This window comes from Electrona antarctica, assembly GCF_951216825.1.
Source record: "Electrona antarctica genome assembly, chromosome: 20".
NCBI lineage: Eukaryota > Metazoa > Chordata > Actinopteri > Myctophiformes > Myctophidae > Electrona > Electrona antarctica.
The window spans coordinates 10,429,060-10,447,810 of NC_136801.1; the positions used below are offsets into that span (position 1 = coordinate 10,429,060).

Sequence of the window (18,751 nt, forward strand, 5' to 3'; positions counted from 1 at the left end):
CGAAATCCATTCAGATGACAGTTGGAAGAATGCAGGCTTTATGAGGGCCCTGAGCCCCATCTTTGCCATATCTTTTAAGCGTGATTATTTACTTTAAAAAAAAGAAGAAAAAAAAAAAAGGAGAGAAAAAAGCTGAGGCCCCGAGTCTGGCATTGTGGACGACAGCCCTTTGATTGAGCCCTGGGCTTGAATTCTTAACTAATAAATTGTTCCACGCCTTTGTCTGGGGCATTAACGGCAGTGGTCTGCGTTTTTCTTGCCCTAATCTCAAGAATGCAGCAGCCTCTTGAGAAACGCAGGGGTTTCCTCTGCTCTCAGAGCTACATCTTCATTTTGTTTTCTTAAGAGGACTCCCTGGATTGACAGGCCTCACCGTCGTGGCCCTGCTCCTCTCCACCATCTGTTTTCACCGATTCTGTCTGAGCACATCAAAGTCAATCAAGGCAGCAAAGCATTTTAAGACACACACATGCACACGCAAACGCACACACACACACACACACACACACACGCGCGCGCGCACGCGCACACACACACGCGCACACGCACACGCACACGCACGCACACACACACACACACACACACACACACACACACACACACACACACACACACACACACACACCCTTGTATTGTGTGAGAAATAAAGAATACTTTTCATCGCACTTAGAAAGAGAGACTCTGTGTGTGTGTGTGTGTGTGTGTATGTGTGTGTGTGTGTGTGTGTGTGTTTGACTGTGTGCTCACACACACCCTTGTATATGCATGAGTGTGCGTGCGTGCGTGTGTGGACTCTGGTGTGTTTGTGTGTATGGTTTTCCATGTAAGGGTGACCTGGGAGGGATCCCTTAGCTCAGAGCACAGGTATGAGCAGCTTAGCTTTGTTCAGCGACTGCTCTGACGACAGCTCAGTGAGTCACCTATAGACACACCGTAGACTAGTCTTCTTTGGTCAGGTTCCAACAATTCCCTGACACCTTCTTGACAATAAAATAATCATTACTGGCATTGAGGGCCACTGCAGGTACTAGTTTGCAAATGAATGCAATGCTAAACTAGAAAAGGTGCTCCTCGGAGCACAGGTCAGTAACGTTTGTTGTGGCCGTGCATTGTTTAGGTATTGAGCGATCATAGAAGTAGCAGCCAATAGACAATATGACTTACAGTAGATGGAACTTGTGTGTTGTATCTGACAAACATACTCACTAGAGGGAGAGATGCCCATGGGAAAACCCCCCCATGATAATTATTGATGAAAATGGCCTAATTTCCCATCAGAGAAATGTAGCTGTTTCCGTTGTTTTAGGGTTTTATTCAGAAATATGTATTTGTGTAGTTCCTATAAATTACAGAAAAGGAACTTAAATCAGAAATGCTTGTGACATTACATAAATCAAACAAATATACAAACTGTTATGCACAAAATTTCAGAAAGTCACTTGACTCAAGCCTTGTGTCACCAATCAGAGTTGTAGTTATAAACAATATGCACCTTCAAAACAGTTATCAAATATAACATACACAAATATGAAACAAAATCCTGCATTTACATAACAAGGCAGTTAGCAACATACAACATCTGACAAGATTGGACATTATGCAGCATAAATCCTACTATAAATGTGCCACGTCTCCTTCTGTCTGTCTGTCTGTCTGTCTGTCTGTGTGTGTGTGTGTGTGTGTGTGTGTGTGTGTGTGTGTGTGTGTGTGTGTGTGTGTGTGTGTACGGTTGTAAACTACACAGTTGAAGCAATTAACTTGCTTCCCTAATTACAAATATTTGGCACCTGGACACCTAATTAAAATCTTAACGACAGCAGGGAATTTGACACAGGTTAGTGTGCGTATTGTGTGCATGCCTAACTGCTGCATAGGTGCGATACTCATACTAGGTACGACTATCCTCTCTATTCAAAACCACCATATAAGAGCACCTGTCGATGGGGGGGTCAGATCAACATATGGAATGAATTCTGAGGCGTAATGTCACAACTAAGGGGTGATGGACTGACAACCATATATGGAGGCGGGAGTGACGGAGCGACAGGCAGGTTTTGCACGTTTTCATAGTAATCTGTGACCTACCGTCGCAAATAAATAATAATAATAATGGATTACCTGTATTTTATTTGTAACAGCGTATTTCTACATTGCAGTATATTGATACTTTTACTTATAAGTAAAACACTTGGGTTCCTCATCCCCATATGCTTTAGAACAATATCAGTCATCAGAACCAGGGACATGTCACAGATCTGATCAAATGAATAATGAAATATCTACATATTGAATGAAGCAACTTGAAAACTGTCTGAGGTGCTGGTGCACACAAAAGACAGGTGAAAATGACCCCACAAGTGTTTTAAAATATGAAATAACCGTAACCCCTTTGAGAGCACATTAAGCCTTCAACATCACAGAGAGTTGGGGTTTGAATTTCATTCATTCATTCCAATTGAGATCACTGTCTGTCTGTCAACACTGTTTTGGCAAGTAGGCCTAGTATAGTGCAGGCATGTGAAGACTGCAGAAGGAGAAGGCGTGGTCTGTCACTTAGCAACCATAAAACACTGACCCTCAACGGACGACAATGCGGAAGGTTTGGATTTCTAGCTTCATTCACTCTATCAATTTGTTCATTCATGAAAGCTAGAGCTAGCTTGTGAAAGCCGAGAGGCAATGTTTGTTTTTGTTTGCATGTGCTTGTGTTTTTCCCTGAAAGTGGCTAAAGGTATTGACAGCACGTTGTTCCTGGACCTTAGCATTGTTTGTCATTATTTGCCAGCCGAATTGAATGGGATTCGCTATGCCTGTAGGGCATGGGGAAAAAAGAAAAACGCTTCCTGTTTCGTTTTTCATATAAACAAGGCTCATTAGATGTTCTATTTTGCAAAGGAAGAAATACACAACATTTGTAAAAAAAAAAATATATTATAGCCTATAAGATGACTAAAGTCAAGGGACATTTTTTTGTTGACATTGAAGCCCGCCCCGCATTTATCGATTTACATATTTTTATTATCAGTTTATTCGTGCAATTATTTTATTTGCATTTGCATTATCACACATGGTGAGAAGAAGACTGATAGGCTAACAGTTTGCAATCATAGACATTAAATCATAGGTCTGACATTTATGAGTTTGCATATCTTAGATAATAGATCATTGGTTCTCAAAGTGGGGTCCTGGGACCCCTAGGGATCCTTGAGGTGGTTCCAGGGGGTCCCTCAGCAGCAAATGTCATCATCATTTTAATCACTTTATCCATATCTCTTACATTGACCATTCAAAAATAGCAGATATACAAGCTCACCGCACTTCGTGCCATGCTGCAAGCTTGTACATTTGATTATATTTTTGAAAAATCTTGAAAGTACTTTTCCTTCTCAGATCTCTGCTGGGAGATCTCCTATGGGGATCTCTGCCCAAAACAATTTCTGATGGGGGTCCGCGGGCAAATAAATATCAATTTGGGGGTCCTTGACACCACAAATTGGCAAGTTTGAGAACCACTGTCTTAGATAGAACACTGCAGTGAAAACTGACCATGTTTACAGGGCATGACTGCAAAAACAACATCTAGCAACAACTTGGCCATCACCTCGGCTGCCTTCCAAGACCACATAGCACGGAACCTGCTGGATCAGACGTTGTCGTCGTCACATAACCCTGTGAAGACCATCCACGGCAGAAAAGCATCCACAGATGCCTGCAGGAAAAGGGAACGGGACACAGGGACTCAGAAACAGAAACATCTGCAAAAGCACCAAAGCCAGGAGGAGAGAGAGTATGTGCTTGACCCCGCACCGCCTCGTTTGACATTAGGTACAGTAGAGAATTGGAAATTGATCGACGTTTTCCTTTATTTACTCAGGGAAGCCCATTGAGAGCAAGCTCTCTTTTTTCGAGGACGCCCCGATTACAGCATAAGAACAAGTGCAGTTATACGATACATATAATGGAAAACAATAACAGACATTTGAACTACATTAAAACAAATCACAGATGTAAATAAATATAGGGTTACATGAAACAGGTGCAGTCACTGTGTGATGTGTCCTCAAGAAGCACCCTAAATGTCTGGAGGCAATCGAACCTGTCCTGAAGTTTGTTCCATTTGTGCGGAGCATAATAAATGAAAGCAGTCTTTCCTTGTTCAATGTTCATACGTGGATTGATATATCTAATGTGTGTCAGTGAACATGTTTTATGTTTTTTGGTTCTAAAAGCGAGGATATACTGTAGATACAAAGGAAGTTTACCACACAATAAAATACAATGTTGCTCTCTACGAACTGCGAGAGATGGCCAACCCACTTTTTCATAATATAAAATACAATGATGGGTGCGAAAACCATCGACAGTAACGAATCGCAAATCACTGTGGTATAGAAATAACCACATGGTTTAAATGTACCTACCGTATGTGTGCACGCATATCGTTGCTGTCGGGAGGAAACCACCTAACTCCAGTTTTGAGGTTTTTGATTATTATTTTTTGCATAAATCAGTGCTATTGAACACCCTTTACGTCTGTGTGTTGTTTCGAAAATATTGAACCAACGAAAAGTAGTAAAAAGCACTTGTACTCCATTGGACCCTCAAACTGTCTGCTATAAAACAGCTAACTCCACCACCTCTCCCCCTCTCATGGAAGTAATTGACAATATATAAAGTCACAATACCAGCTTTGATGAGGCCGTATTGCTTTGTTTTCAAAATATAAGGTTTCATTAATTTCCTGAAAATGTTATATTTTTCATTTCCTGAAAAATGAACATTTTGGCGTTAAGTGGTTTCTTCCCGACAGCAGAGATATTCATATTCAGATATTCATATTGTGTGTGTGTGTGTGTGTGTGTGTGTGTGTGTGTGTGTGTGTGTGTGTGTGTGTGTGTGTGTGTGTGTGTGTGTGTGTGTGTGTGTGTGTGTGTGTGTGTGTGTGTGTGTGTGTGTGTGTGTGTGTGTGTGCGCGCGTGCGTGCGTGCGTGCGTGCGTGCGTGCGTGCGTGCGTGCGTGCGTGCGTGCGTGCGTGCGTGCGTGCGTGCGTGCGTGCGTGCGTGCGTGTGTGTACTGGATGCGGTTCCGTTATTATAATCTCTTCCAGCACAGAAGATGGGTTTGGTGGCATCCCCACCTAGAAGGCTGACAGTGGATGAGTGGACTGGGGTCAAGGTCAGGTCCACCCAGCAGGGAGACTCCACACAGCCCTGTGTGATATGCAGAGAGGAGTTCCGCCTTCAGCCGCAGGTAAAAAAAAAACCTTCACACAATATGCCTGCTGTTGATTTTCTGTGAGAAAATCTTTCCTGAATGACTTTTTTTGTGCATCATCACTCCTTTCCCACGCACGCACGCACGCACGCACGCACGCACACACACACACACACACACACACACACACACACACACACACACACAATATCCCCCTCCCACCGGCTCTTCTGTGTTCTAATCTGTGTAGACAACTGTACAAATTTACCCATACTGCCTTGGAACTCAACTGTGACGCGATGATGTAGCAATCAGTGTGTTACTGTGAGGGTCATTCAGTCTTTTGCACCTTTCTGATCCCCTTTTAAGATGCCAATCTCCTCAAGAATGCAGGGCCTAGAATACATGGCCTCAACAAAGCACAGTTGCCATAGACGCGCGTGTAAATATTAGTTTGACTCAGGGAAAAAAATGTTAATTAGTGCCTGCTAACAAGGAGAAAGTGACAAGTGGGGAATCTCTGTTGATTTGACATACATCCGCAAGCCCCTTCATTCATGGTGAAATGGTGGGGGTCGTCATGGGTTGAATTCTTGTGTTTTCCAGTATTGATAGGGCAGTTCAGAAACAACACATATAGCGATCACTCCACATGAGTATGTATTCCTTTGGGCTAGACCTATTCGTTATTTCATCCTGCTAAAACTTGAATATCAATATCACCTGAAAATATCTTTGATTTCATTTTGCCTTCAGTTTCTATATTCCCTCTGACATGGGGTATACGTAGCTTCTTGTAACCTTGAGCGTTTCTAAGTGAGAAGTGGAAATTCTCTCAGGTCTAATGGCTTGTCGAGCTGCTGGAAATTGTGCACTGCAGGGGGCCCCTTTCTCTGGTGATGGAGTGTGTGTTGGTCAGGCCAAAAACAATGGGAAATCAATATCCCTCCCTCCCCCCTGCCCTCTAGAGATCAGAGCAAACTGGTTTGTGTGCCAAGCCCCACTGCGGCGACTGTGTCCTCGCAGACGATAAAAGAGATCCTGTACAGGTTTGTGTGTTTGTGTGTTGGGTGGTGGTGTGGGGTGGGGGGGGGCACAGCTAGCACAGTGGGGGTTATGCTGTGTCTCTCTTGGAAAATCACGCACGCACGCACGTACGTACGCACGCACACACGCACACACACACACACACACACACAATACGGCTGTACCACTCAGACATAGACATTTTGTGAACATACCCCACAACCCTCAAACTATGAGTTGTAATGTCCGCACACGACATTTCACTCAGTTCAACAGTCTATAAGACAGAGAGTATGATGAAGAGATCTCCACAATGAATGTGCAATGCACAAGAGAGAAAGATGGAGAGCGGTATATGCTAGGCTAGGGTACGCTCTATTGAGGAGACGTTTATAGTTGGGAAAATCGTAGGTTACCTTTGACGGAAGTTCAGAACAAAAATCAATAGGTCACCAATATCGCTGTAATGTGATAATAGGCAGCGCCTCCATTAGGCAAAAATAAAGTGCATTAAGGTCTTTTGTATATTGGCAGAATTCACTTTGCTTGTGTTGTGTTTGCCCAAAGTGTGATTTTGAACATGACACTGAATGGATTTGCTACTTCCGGGTTCCTTGATCACAAAGAAGAACACAGAAGCAACAGAAACACATGATGGAGAATGTATCACGGCTAAAGCAAAGGTTCCACCAAAGGCCAACAGTGCTTTAAAACCCATTTTGGGCGGGAACCCCTTTTGGTGTTAGCATTATGTTATGCTTTAGCTATTGAAAAATAGCAGATCTACAAGCTCATAGCGCGCCACCGAGTGGCGCGCTATGAACTTGTAGGTCTGCTATTTTTGAAAAATCGTGAAAATGTGCCTTTTTTGAGAACCACTGATACAGAAACATAAGGTTTTTCAGAAAACTGTCAGGATTTAGAAGGCATTTGTAGAATCGTTCCCAGGTCTAAAATGGGTTAACATAAGCCGGCTGTCCGTTCTCTCTCTAGGTGCTGCTGTCCTGCTCCCATGTGTTCCACAGAGTGTGTCTGCGAGCCTTTGAAAGGTTTTCGGGGAGGAAGTGCTGTCCCATGTGCAGGAAGGAGCAGTATGAAACACGGCTGATCCACGACGGCGCTCGCCTCTTCAGACAGCAGTGTGCCACCAGGTCATTGATTGGTTGAATACTTTATTAGCAGTGTGCCACCAGGTCATTGATTGGTTGAATACTGTATTAGCAGTGTGCCACCAGGTCATTGATTGGTTTGAATACTGTATTAGCAGTGTGCCACCAGGTCATTGATTGGTTGAATACTGTATTAGCAGTGTGCCACCAGGTCATTGATTGGTTGAATACTTTATTAGCAGTGTGCCACCAGGTCATTGATTGGTTGAATACTGTATTAGCAGTGTGCCACCAGGTCATTGATTGGTTTGAATACTGTATTAGCAGTGTGCCACCAGGTCATTGATTGGTTGAATATTGTATTAGCAGTGTGCCACCAGGTCATTGATTGGTTGAATACTGTATTAGCAGTGTGCCACCAGGTCATTGATTGGTTGAATACTGTATTAGCAGTGTGCCACCAGGTCATTGATTGGTTGAATACTGTATTAGCAGTGTGCCACCAGGTCATTGATTGGTTGAATACTGTATTAGCAGTGTGCCACCAGGTCATTGATTGGTTGAATACTGTATTAGCAGTGTGCCACCAGGTCATTGATTGGTTGAATACTGTATTAGCAGTGTGCCACCAGGTCATTGATTGGTTGAATATTGTATTAGCAGTGTGCCACCAGGTCATTGATTGGTTGAATATTGTATTAGCGGTGTGCCACCAGGTCATTGATTGGTTGAATACTGTATTAGCAGTGTGCCACCAGGTCATTGATTGGTTGAATACTGTATTAGCAGTGTGCCACCAGGTCATTGATTGGTTGAATACTGTATTAGCAGTGTGCCACCAGGTCATTGATTGGTTGAATACTGTATTAGCAGTGTGCCACCAGGTCATTGATTGGTTGAATACTGTATTAGCATTAGCAAGTTTTGGGAAATACTACGTCAGTACACGTAATTGGGTCCTTTGTACCCAATTCATCAAGAAATACAGTTCACATGATACAATACGTTACATATCAGTAACAACACAAAATTCTAGATATATTTACAGGAAAGGTGTGTGTGTGCGTGTGAGTATGGGGGGAGGATAGATGACACTCCCGAGTCCCACAGGGCTTCTTCTGTGGAGCGCGCTGAGGAATTGCGTTGTTTGACTCTCAGGGGACAAGATAGTAGGGGAGACTTGCCTACCGTAAGTCCAATTATAATTTGAAGACAGCCATGTTTTTAGGTCACTTTTAAAAGTGGATGTGGAATCAAGATTTTTTTTAATGGCTGCTGGTAGAATGCATTCCCCCCCCCCCCCCCCCCCCCATGTTTGAGACGCATCTAGGAGCTCCCTCTGGTGTTGTGCCCACGCGATGCAACACGTTGTGAGCTTGTAGATCTGCTATTTTCACTATTTCTTAAAAGCGTTTTTCATTTATGGAATGTTTTCATTTTTTTAAAATAGACCTATACTGGCAGCGTGCACATGGAATTTGGCACATGATAAATACAGTGGTATGCCAGATTTGCCATGAACAGACAAACACATAGACTCACAAACAAACACGTGGGGGCTTTGTCATCCTGGAAGAGAGCACTCTCTTCAGAGTGTTTCATCGTATAGCATGAGGTGATCATTCAGAATAACTTTGTATTGATTTTCAGTGACCCTTCCCTGTAATGTCAGTGATGCTTTCGGCTTTCTGCACATCACTGGCGTGCCAATAATCACGATAACGCACATCCTCTCGTGTAATAATCACACACCACACAGCATGGTGTTATTCAATTCAATTCAAACTTTATTCAAGACACTCACAGGGGGGGCATGGGCCATGGCTCAGTGGTCCAGGCACCTTAGCTGGTAATCCAGTCTGGCAGTGTGCCGCGGGTTCGACTCCCGATCCCGACGGCCCTTACTGCATGTCTTCCCCCCATCTCTCTCCCCATTTCCTGTCAGCCTACTGTCTGTCCCTCCATAAAAAAATTAAATAAAATAAAGGCGAAAGCCACAAAAAGAAACATTAAAAAAAAAGACACTCACAGGGGGGTCCATAGAGCAGAACACATACAACATAAAAAACACAAAAGTAAAAAAAAAAACTATAAATAAACAAAGCAAACAAAGGTGTTAATTGCTTGATACACTGTATATGCATTTGTCACGTTTTTCCACTCATTTATTCAGGTGTTTCCTTTGACTGTATAGGATTCAAGCATGCTGGCGAGGCTATGTGGCTCGTAAGTGGTACAGGAATGTGAAGAAGACCAATCCCCCAAAGGATCTACGGCTGCGCCGCAAATTCTTTGAAAAAAAGGTACGTTGGTTCAAGGTTCAAGGTTGTACTTTATTGTTACATCTTGTGTACAGCAGTGGCGTATCCAGGAATTACGTTTTGGGCAGGCAAGATATGTGTTAATTGTCGTCTCCCCGCGCACAATCGTAGCACTAAAGGTTTTCAAAGAGATATACCTGCCAGACGAGTAGGATACAAAGGCTGAAAGGCATGCATTTACATTCTAATGGGTGATTGAGGGTCGCGCTCTACCGCACCGGCCAATCAGCTGTCCATTAATAGTTCTCAGGTCTTGTTTTTGTCTCATTGTATGGATTTTGGCCAGGCCAGAAATGGATTTGGACAGGCGGACGCCTGCCCTCGCCTTATTGTAGATACGCCTCTGGTGTACAGGTACATAAGAGTAAAACTATGTTTTGTTTGGCTTCCTTCAGACTTGCGCTTCATCTGTGGCATGAACATACCAATGAGATAAATATATTCAGAAAACTCTTAGGATTTAGAAGGCGTTTTTAGAACCGACCTCAGGTGTAAATGGGTTAAACAAACAGGCTGAAGATATGATTGGAATCAGTGTACTGTAGACATTCTCGCAGGGGGCGTGGACATTTCGGAATGTTGATTCTAAGGATGTGTCATATTGGCATATTAATGAGGGCTTGATTCTACAGGCGTGGCATATTGGCATCATTAAATAGGTCCCATTAATCATTTTAAAAGAGGGCAAAGTGTGAGACACCACAAAGCTCATTTAGGGATGTTTTTGGGGAAGATAAATACTCCTTTATTGATCAGGGATGGATTGTTCTGTCTGATGATCTAAATCTAAACCATGGGACATGTCATGAGGAATAGGACTTCAAGGTTAATATCAAACGTCGTTGTATAATAATGTGGGGGCCCACACAAAATATATATTTTAAAAGTGTTGAAACAGTTTAAAACAAGTCATTCAATAAAGTATGAATTAGCCTTTCGTTCACTTTGAACATACAAGGTCAGGTTGCCCTGTGTACAGTGGCGTGCACAGACATTTAGAGGGGCAGGTGCTCAAGTGGAAAAAAAGGGCACTTTGTGCAGCGCGTGGAACCGGCCGGTTGCCTTAATAGTGTGAGATTTATAGATTGTGGGGTCTAAATAATATATTAGAAGCCTTTTATCAAGAATTGATCAATGTTACCATGGTCCACATACTGTACAGTGTAACTTTTTTTCTTTTCGAAAGGGCACATTGCCAAAAGGGCAGGGGTGCTCTAGCACCCCCTAGTGTCTATCTGTGCACGCCACTGCCTGTGTAGCCTACTTTCTTGCAGCCTCCACTGACATCCACTGATCATTTTGCTGTGGCAAGTATATCACATCCAAGGCCTATGGGTTTTGACTACAGAGGGACTCACTGACCCCAGCCAGCGTGCACTTATTCATATATACGTACAAATACACATACATGCACGTTGCACATGCACACTCGCCCCCCCCTCACCCTTTCGACCTCCTTTGATGCATTGTGAATCATACACTGCTTGTCAACTAATTATGGAGAGTGTGTGTTTTAGTCAAACAGTCTGGACATTCCAGCAGGGTCCTCGGCTGTGGCCCGACCCCTGTCAGTCTGCCTACCATGTGTGATAGGTAAGGATAGGTGAGCGAGGGGAGGGGAGGTAGGGACAGAGTATGGCAGTAAGCTGAGGGATACCTGATGCTGGGTGGCTGTCATTGCAGGCATTGTTCTCTTGTCCAATTTCACAAGCTATATAAATCCCAGGGATACTTTGACTTATTGGAGAGAGAATGTGAGGGTGCATCGGTGGACGCTTGGGCTCTTTTGCCTGGGGGGGGGGGGGCTCGGTGGAAAAGGGAAGATTGCCACCTAGTGAGAAACAAACCTCCTCCAAGAGGGCTGGGGCCACGTCTCACTGCCGGACGACCGTGGGATCACACCATAGACCGTGGGATCACACCATAGACCGTGGGATCACACCATAGCCACCGATCCCTTGACTGCTCAGACCGTGGGATCACACCATAGCCACCGATCCCTTGACTGCTCAGTGCTCAAGTCAAATGTTATTTTAAAATGTCAAATTAAATAACTCGGGGAGACACTCTTAATGGACGACTTCACCCATTCATATCATTGGTCCTCACCAATGCTAAGGTGGTACCATTTCTGTCTACTCACTCTGTGTCTCAGAGGAGGGCTGCGGACAAGTTCAGAAACCCGCCTACCAGTGACATCATCATCAATGGGGAATCCAAGCTAATAGAAACTGCATTCTTTCTATTCCTGGAAAGTTTTTTTTGAGTATTATGCATGCTATAATACAAGCCATTGTTCTCACATTAATTTAAAAAAGAAATGTTTGAAAAAGAAAAACCAGCCTACGACGGTATAGGCAGGTACCGTTTTATCATGAGCATTATTGACTGATGAGGACCAATTATATGGTATATTATAGGTTGAAAATGGTTGAAGCCGTCCTTTACGTTCACAAACATACATACATACGTCGCTAAGAGCGGTTCCTTTGCACGGGTATACTGTAGTATGTCTGATGGCTTGTTTGAAAGAGGCCTCATGTTACGTATGTCTTAAGTGCAGTGTAATCAGGCAGAGTGCCTCTACAGTCCTCATGATGCAAGGCTGACGACTGCAGGCAGGCAGGCCACACTGTACTGTTTACTGTAATGTATTGTGAGGGTCAGTGTGTCCTACTCATCCGTCCCCCCCATCATTGTCCATCATCTTGCCTGTAAACCATGCCGTAACATGCCACGTAAACAAAAAGACACGAGTTTATTGGTCCAATTAAGTCTGTTCTAGCAGATTAAGCGGTGGTAAATGGCCCATGTATTCTCGCTCCTGTCATGGACCTGCGTTTCAGTCATTGTACGCCAGACAGCAGTGCCAGCCCTGAGCAATTTGGTGCCCTAGGCAGGATTTTTCGTGATGCCCCCTTGAAAAATGACCATGGCCCCAAGTGTTCTAAAGCACTGTGTTTTGTTTTTTTTTGCTTGGTGGATGCCCCCCCTCCCCTCATGATGCCATAGGCAACTGCCTGTTCTGCCTGATGGGAGGGCCGGCCCTGCCAGACAGAGGCCAGCGACTGGGCGGCCATGAAAGATCTCACACCTCTGAAGCCCGATTTATACTTTGTCGTGTGTGGCAAATAGCTGATCTACAAGCTCACAACCGTGGTGTTTTTTGTTTAAGCTTGTAGATCGGATATCACAGTTAAGGTCTCTAGGTTTCAACTACAGAGGGACTCACTGACCCCAACTTGCATTTATTCATATAATTTATATGAGCACGTACAAACACATATTTTTGAGTGGTGCAACCACTCCAAGGAACAGCAATGTCCGTGTTAACCTATGTGTTAGTTAACCTATGTGACTATGAGTAGCAGTAGGGGCAAAAGTGGCGCTGTTGTGCCAGAAGCAGAGAGAGAGAGATAGTGCTGCACTGTTGCCTGCTAATGAGAGACAGAGAGAGAGGGGGGGGGGGCAGGGGGAGAGGGGAGTTGCACCACTCAGTTCACACGGGTGTGATTTTTTCAATCAGTAGAGCACTTGCCTTTCGACCACAAGGTCATGGGTTCGATCCCGGGCACTGCCAACTCAGCGTATGAGTAGCATGGCTTGGGTGTGGCAAGTAGTGTGGTAGATATTGGGAGCTGATAGTAGGTGTTGCGCTCGACCTTAGGAATCCATCTCCCAGAGGTCTAGCAGCTAGTGCATTGCGAAACAGGGATAGATGCTGGCGCTCTGGTGCTCTGATGCAGACAATAAGCCTCTACAATCTGCTTACTAGCATCGGATATTTTCCTGCGTTTGACACTATCCTTTGATTGAACGTAATTAGTCAGTAAAAGGTTTGTCATCTCCGATCTATGAGAACTCTAACCTGGTCTGACTTAAGGTGCGTTCGGATTTGGATGGTTAGAGCGGCGCGATTACATACAAAGTCTATATGCAAAGACGAGAAGTTGAGCGAGCGCCGCGAACGGGTGCGGCGCGACCTGGCGCAGCACAAGCGGGACGAACCGAGGCGAATATTTAAATTCAAGTCGGAACGCACCTTTAGAGATGCACATTACAATATAAAAAATGTGGCCGATTAAATTACATTATGCTACCGATAATATCGTGCATCACTAGTCTGACTCGTTTGATTTTCAGCGGGAAGACTATTTGCTTAGTTGCGTTGCCTGTACAGTACCATGGAGGGGGGCGGGGTTCTGTTTATTGGGTTTCTTTAGTGCTGCGAGGTAATTGGAGCAGCACTCCCATGCATCCTTGTGTTTCTGTGAACTTCCTGTTTAACCCGGCGATAGCAGGCGACAATAAAGCATCTTTGTCCACTGGAGCAGCAGGTGTTCAGCAGCCAATCTACCAGCCTCAGAAATCTCATTCTTATCACGGAGGCTGATCCCGTTGGTGGCCAGCTTTCCATTTCTACCTGTTTCGGAGGTCCGACCCTGTGTCAACACATTAAGGGGATAACTACTGACATTGATGGATTGACGCAAGATAACACCCCCTCCTCCCCCCCCCCCCCTCTGCTCCCCCCCCCCGGTCCTCTGTCCTGTGCACGTCTACCGTGGGCCAAAGACAAAGTTCACCAGGGCCTGTATTGTTTACCATGACTGTAGAAGTCATAAACCCCTCCATCTGAACGCCTAAACAGTTGTTTAATAATATTTGTGATAATTAAATAGGCCTATCCCAAAAGCAATTCTGAGGTCACTGTGACACTATATGGGATGTGTGTGCATCCATCCATCCATCTTCAACCGCTTATCCGTAGTCGGGTCGCGGGGGAAACAGCTCCACCAGTGTTCCCTCTTCTACGTTACAGTATTAAATGTATGAATTAAAAATCCTTTGAATATAGGAGATCTACAAGCTCATAATGTTGTGAGCTTGTAGATCGGAAGAGGTTTTGTAATAATAATCTAAATCTACAAAGTAACTAGTATTTAAAGTTTAATATTTGCCTTTGAGAAGGCATATATTGTAGAAGTGGAGTAGAAGTAAAATTATTGAAAATTGGAAATACTCCAAGTAAAAATACCCCAAAATTGTACTTAAGTACTTGAGTAGTCTGGCTCCAGCCCTGAATAGCCACACCCATTAAGAAAAGATGTTCTGTGAAACGAAATGAAAATTCAGACTGAGTGTCAGGCTAGTACTTGTACTATAGCCTTAGAGTAAATGTACTTAGTTACTTTCCACCACTCAGCACTGTCTGCCTTGCTTTTTTTCACTTCCATTAAGGGTGCGTTTTGAAATCCGCACCGGGAGCACACTCACATATTAGTTTGTATAGAGGGTATGCGCGTGACATCATCATCATCATACCCGGACGTTATGCGGGAACACCTACTGAGTTGCCTTAACAGCTCATACTGTACATCCAAACAGAAAATCTGATTGCAATAAACAACATTAAACTCACTTTAAAACAGACCACTTTATGCATGTGCATACCCTCTATTGCACAGTGCGCTCAGTGTGCTATATCCGAACGCACCCTACAGAAGACTCCATGTTAGTGGGACACACAGCCGTCTGGTCTTGATCTAAATGTTAAACAAGTAGCCTGTCCGTATGCCTTCATAGAATTTCCCCCTCCACCTAATATTTTGTCACTGATGTGCACTCTTTCTTTTCCCCCCCTAATTAGCTGGAAGAGTTAAATGACAGCTTTCTCCAATACTGTCGCACGGACGTCGAGGCTTTTCTGAGTGACATCGACCGCACCTTGTCATCAAGCAGGCGGGTGTTCGACCAGATGGAGAGCGAGCATGTCTCTGAACCGAGAAATGAGGACTGGGACAGAATACAAAACCAGGTTGGGGAACGAAATGTACCAGACTGGATCGAGGAAAATGAGAGTGGAAAAAGAAAAAGGCACAATCTAATCCTATAGTCTCATTCTCCTTGTGGCCTTGCCTCGTCACTTAACGTGCTATTGCTTGTTCAGCAGCAACTGCATCCCATCTGTCGTATAGAAAGAATACAATAGAAAGAATCTCTCTCATGGTCGATCATTCATTTAAGAACAAGTAGCAGTGGGTAGGTTAATAATCCTCTTGCTTTTACAATGGAAACACACACAGAAAACGACCAGGCTTTTCAACGCCTTGACTCTTCCATGGAAAGGAACAAAAAGGTGCACGCAAGACTTCTATGTCAGCCAGTAGCTTTTTCCACTGCAGGGTGGGGGCACGAAGGGTGGTGGAAATGAGACATCTTTCCTTTATCTGGTGCGAAAAGGTTATATACAGGACAGGGTCTGCTCAACCTCGACACGGGGGTATCAAACGGTGAACATGTTTTTCTCATGGGAGCAAACACTGTAAAACAGAATGCTTCTCATTATCACATTTTAACGGTGAGGCCTGTTGATTGTCTCTCAATATGGAATAGGAAGCAGTCTTTGGGTTAATCATTAGTGGAGCTATATGGAGGCCTCCTTCATTTTTATTGGGATAGCAGCAGATGTTGTATTACCATGTATGCCTTAGCATACTGGACAACGGTCCAGAGTTCTCTCATGTCTTATGGGCACTATTCATTCAGGGGCAAATCCGCTTCTCAAGAGAAGCTATAGAATAATATAAGACATTATGAATTTGTTCCATTGAATTATGAGTGCATTTCAGATTTTCAACATCGCCGGAAGTCGACAGAGCTAAGCTAACCACAGCGCTAATACAGTTGTTGCTTTTCAACTTGTTGGCAGGTCATTCGGAAGGATGTATGGGAGTGTGCCATCTGCCTGACGTCACTTTGCAGCCCCGGGCAGGGAGGTGAGGTAGGAAGACGCACTGTCCTCCTGTCGTGTTCCCACCTCTTCCACCAGCGTTGTCTGGAGGCCTTCGAGTCATTCTGTGTGAACAGGAGACCCACTTGCCCCCTGTGTAGGTCTGCCTACTACAAAAGACTTGTCTGAGCACTTAATTTTCCTACGTCCAATTTTGTGATCTCAATATTGATGAATCTAATATACTGTAGGCCATGAAATTATTTCTATATAACCCACCCAAAACAATAAAGCTAAAATAATAATATTATATATGTTTTCCCCCTCCTTTTTATTTGCAAACAAACCAACACCAAAAATAACAAAACATACATACAGGAAACTCATCATAAATCAATAGTAAAAAAAAAAAGAAAACATTCACAAATAGTTGCCAAAAATTACATGCAGAGACATATGGACATTACAGACAGATGGACATAAAGCGGCTTGGCCTGCAATGAGAGAACTCTTAGAAACCCACAATTATGCAGGAAATACTTATAAAACTGGCAACTAGAAGCATTTGTTTTGCGATAGAAACAGAAGCCGAGAATCTCTGGCGAACATTGTGATTGTGATATTATGGCCTCTGATTGCTATTGTGCTCTGAACAATACAAGCACTTCCCTGTCAGATACTGAGACCTGTGCAAAGGCCAATGTGACCATCTGTCAGCTAGCAGCTGAATGAAGTGTGAATGACAGGAACAGATACAAGCACAACTATTTGTCGAGGAAGCTCAGAACACTTAAAGCTGCTATAAGCAATAATATGTCAACATTTGAATGACCTTTTAATTTTTAATTTTCTCGGTATTCAGACAGCCAGCAATGGGTAGAACGCTCCGAAAAAAAATGTAGTTTCCGTGACACATCTAGGGGCCACAATCTGCAATCAAAGATTTTCCGAGAAGCTTTGTCATTGGTCGATTTGCCTGTCTGCTTCCTGATTGGTTAGTCATTGCGACCAGGTTTTTTTCGACCATGACAAAGCTTCTAGGAACATCTTTGAATGCAGATTGTGGCCCCTAGATGTGTCACAGAGACTACTTTTTTTTGGGGAGCGTTCTACCCATTGCTGGCTGTCTGAATACCAAAAAAAAATAAAATAAAAAGGTCATTAAAATGTTGACATATTATTGCTTATAGCAGCTTTAAAACAAGTTTGAGACAATTATTGTAGCTCATCCAAACTAACTCATATTCTGTAAAAGTGAATCAAGGGATAGTTCAATTTTATTTTTTGAGTGGTGCAGCCACTCCAAGGAACAGCAATGTGTGTCTGTCTGTTTAGAGTACCGACAGGTGACAAAGTGGCGCTGTTGAGCTTCACACTGTGCACAGGTGCATGATGGGAAGCTGAGTATTTGGTGTTAGTGTAACACCAACACAGAGCACAGTGCAGTACAGACTACGGTGTAGCACATGCACAGGTGCATGATGGGAAGCTGAGTATTTAGTGTTAGTGTAACACCAACACAGAGCACAGTGCAGTACAGACTACGGTGTAGCACATGCACAGGTGCATGATGAGGCAGTACAGTAGACTACATAGTCCGACAGCCAATAGTCCTACAACCAATAGTCTGACAGCCAATAGTCCTACAACCAATAGTCTGACAGCCAATAGTCCTACAACCAATAGTCTGACAGCCAATAGTACGACAACCAATAGTCTGACAGCGAATAGTCCGACAACCAATAGTCCGACAACAAATAGTCGGACACCCCAACAGCACCACTCAGTTCAGACGGGTCTGTTTTTTTTTAACATTTGGTTGACTCATCCCAAAGTTATTGTCAAATAGCTTTTTTCAATTGACCTATAGCTAAGCCCCTCCCCAAACTGCTATGGTCCAATCACAGCTAAGCATAACATGGGTTAGACAAACCTCTCCACAAATAGTTTTCCTATATGATAAAACATTGTTTTAAAAAAAGAAATGTCACGCACATATTTTTCCAGTGCATATGGCAGGCCTTGTTGACGGATTTGGAAGAGATTTTGAAGGTCTGGTTCCAAAAATGAACCAGTATTTAATGTGTAAAATCCATATTTACATTGGAATGAATGAGCCCGGCTGGAAAGTGTCTAAGTGGGAGAGGGTGGGGCTTAGCTAAAGGTGAATTGTCACAATGGTTACTGCCCACTGAGCATTTTTCGGCTTTTAGACGTCTAAATGACCGTCTAAAAACTGGGGTGAAAATAGTCTAAAAAGGAAAGTTTTTTAGCAGTCTAGTCTATATAGACGGTCTACATTTAGACGTTGAAACAAAGTTTTTTTGCCGAGTTTTTTTGCCTAGACT

The 18,751-nt window shown here is 43.7% G+C and overlaps 1 protein-coding gene across 3 annotated transcripts; it reads left to right on the forward strand.

The window, feature by feature from the left end:
• The first annotated feature begins 1,805 nt into the window (after window positions 1–1,805).
• rnf32 (ring finger protein 32) lies at window positions 1,806–17,390 on the forward strand. 3 transcript variants are annotated; one of them, XM_079490059.1, is made up of 8 exons: window positions 1,820–1,834; window positions 2,498–2,599; window positions 3,558–3,825; window positions 5,108–5,250; window positions 7,234–7,391; window positions 9,544–9,652; window positions 15,321–15,488; window positions 16,383–17,390. In XM_079490059.1, exons 2-8 carry the CDS (start codon window positions 2,591–2,593, stop codon window positions 16,590–16,592), a joined length of 1,065 nt encoding a protein of 354 aa, XP_079346185.1. In that variant the 5' UTR covers window positions 1,820–1,834; window positions 2,498–2,590; the 3' UTR covers window positions 16,593–17,390. The 3 variants fall into 3 exon arrangements, with proteins under 3 accessions (XP_079346186.1, XP_079346185.1, XP_079346184.1); XM_079490060.1 differs by lacking the exon at window positions 2,498–2,599 and having other exon boundaries at window positions 1,806–1,834; XM_079490058.1 differs by lacking the exons at window positions 1,820–1,834; window positions 2,498–2,599 and adding an exon at window positions 1,849–2,047.
• Window positions 17,391–18,751: the final 1,361 nt, after the last annotated feature.

Bases quoted from the DNA above. Each gene is read 5' to 3' on its own strand.
- rnf32 (XM_079490058.1), top strand. From the start codon at position 2,021: ATGGAGGCGGGAGTGACGGAGCGACAG. The intron at 5,251-7,233 runs GTAAAAAAAAAA...TTCTCTCTCTAG, and splicing joins AGTTCCGCCTTCAGCCGCAG to GTGCTGCTGTCCTGCTCCCA. The intron at 7,392-9,543 runs GTCATTGATTGG...TTGACTGTATAG, and splicing joins AGACAGCAGTGTGCCACCAG to GATTCAAGCATGCTGGCGAG.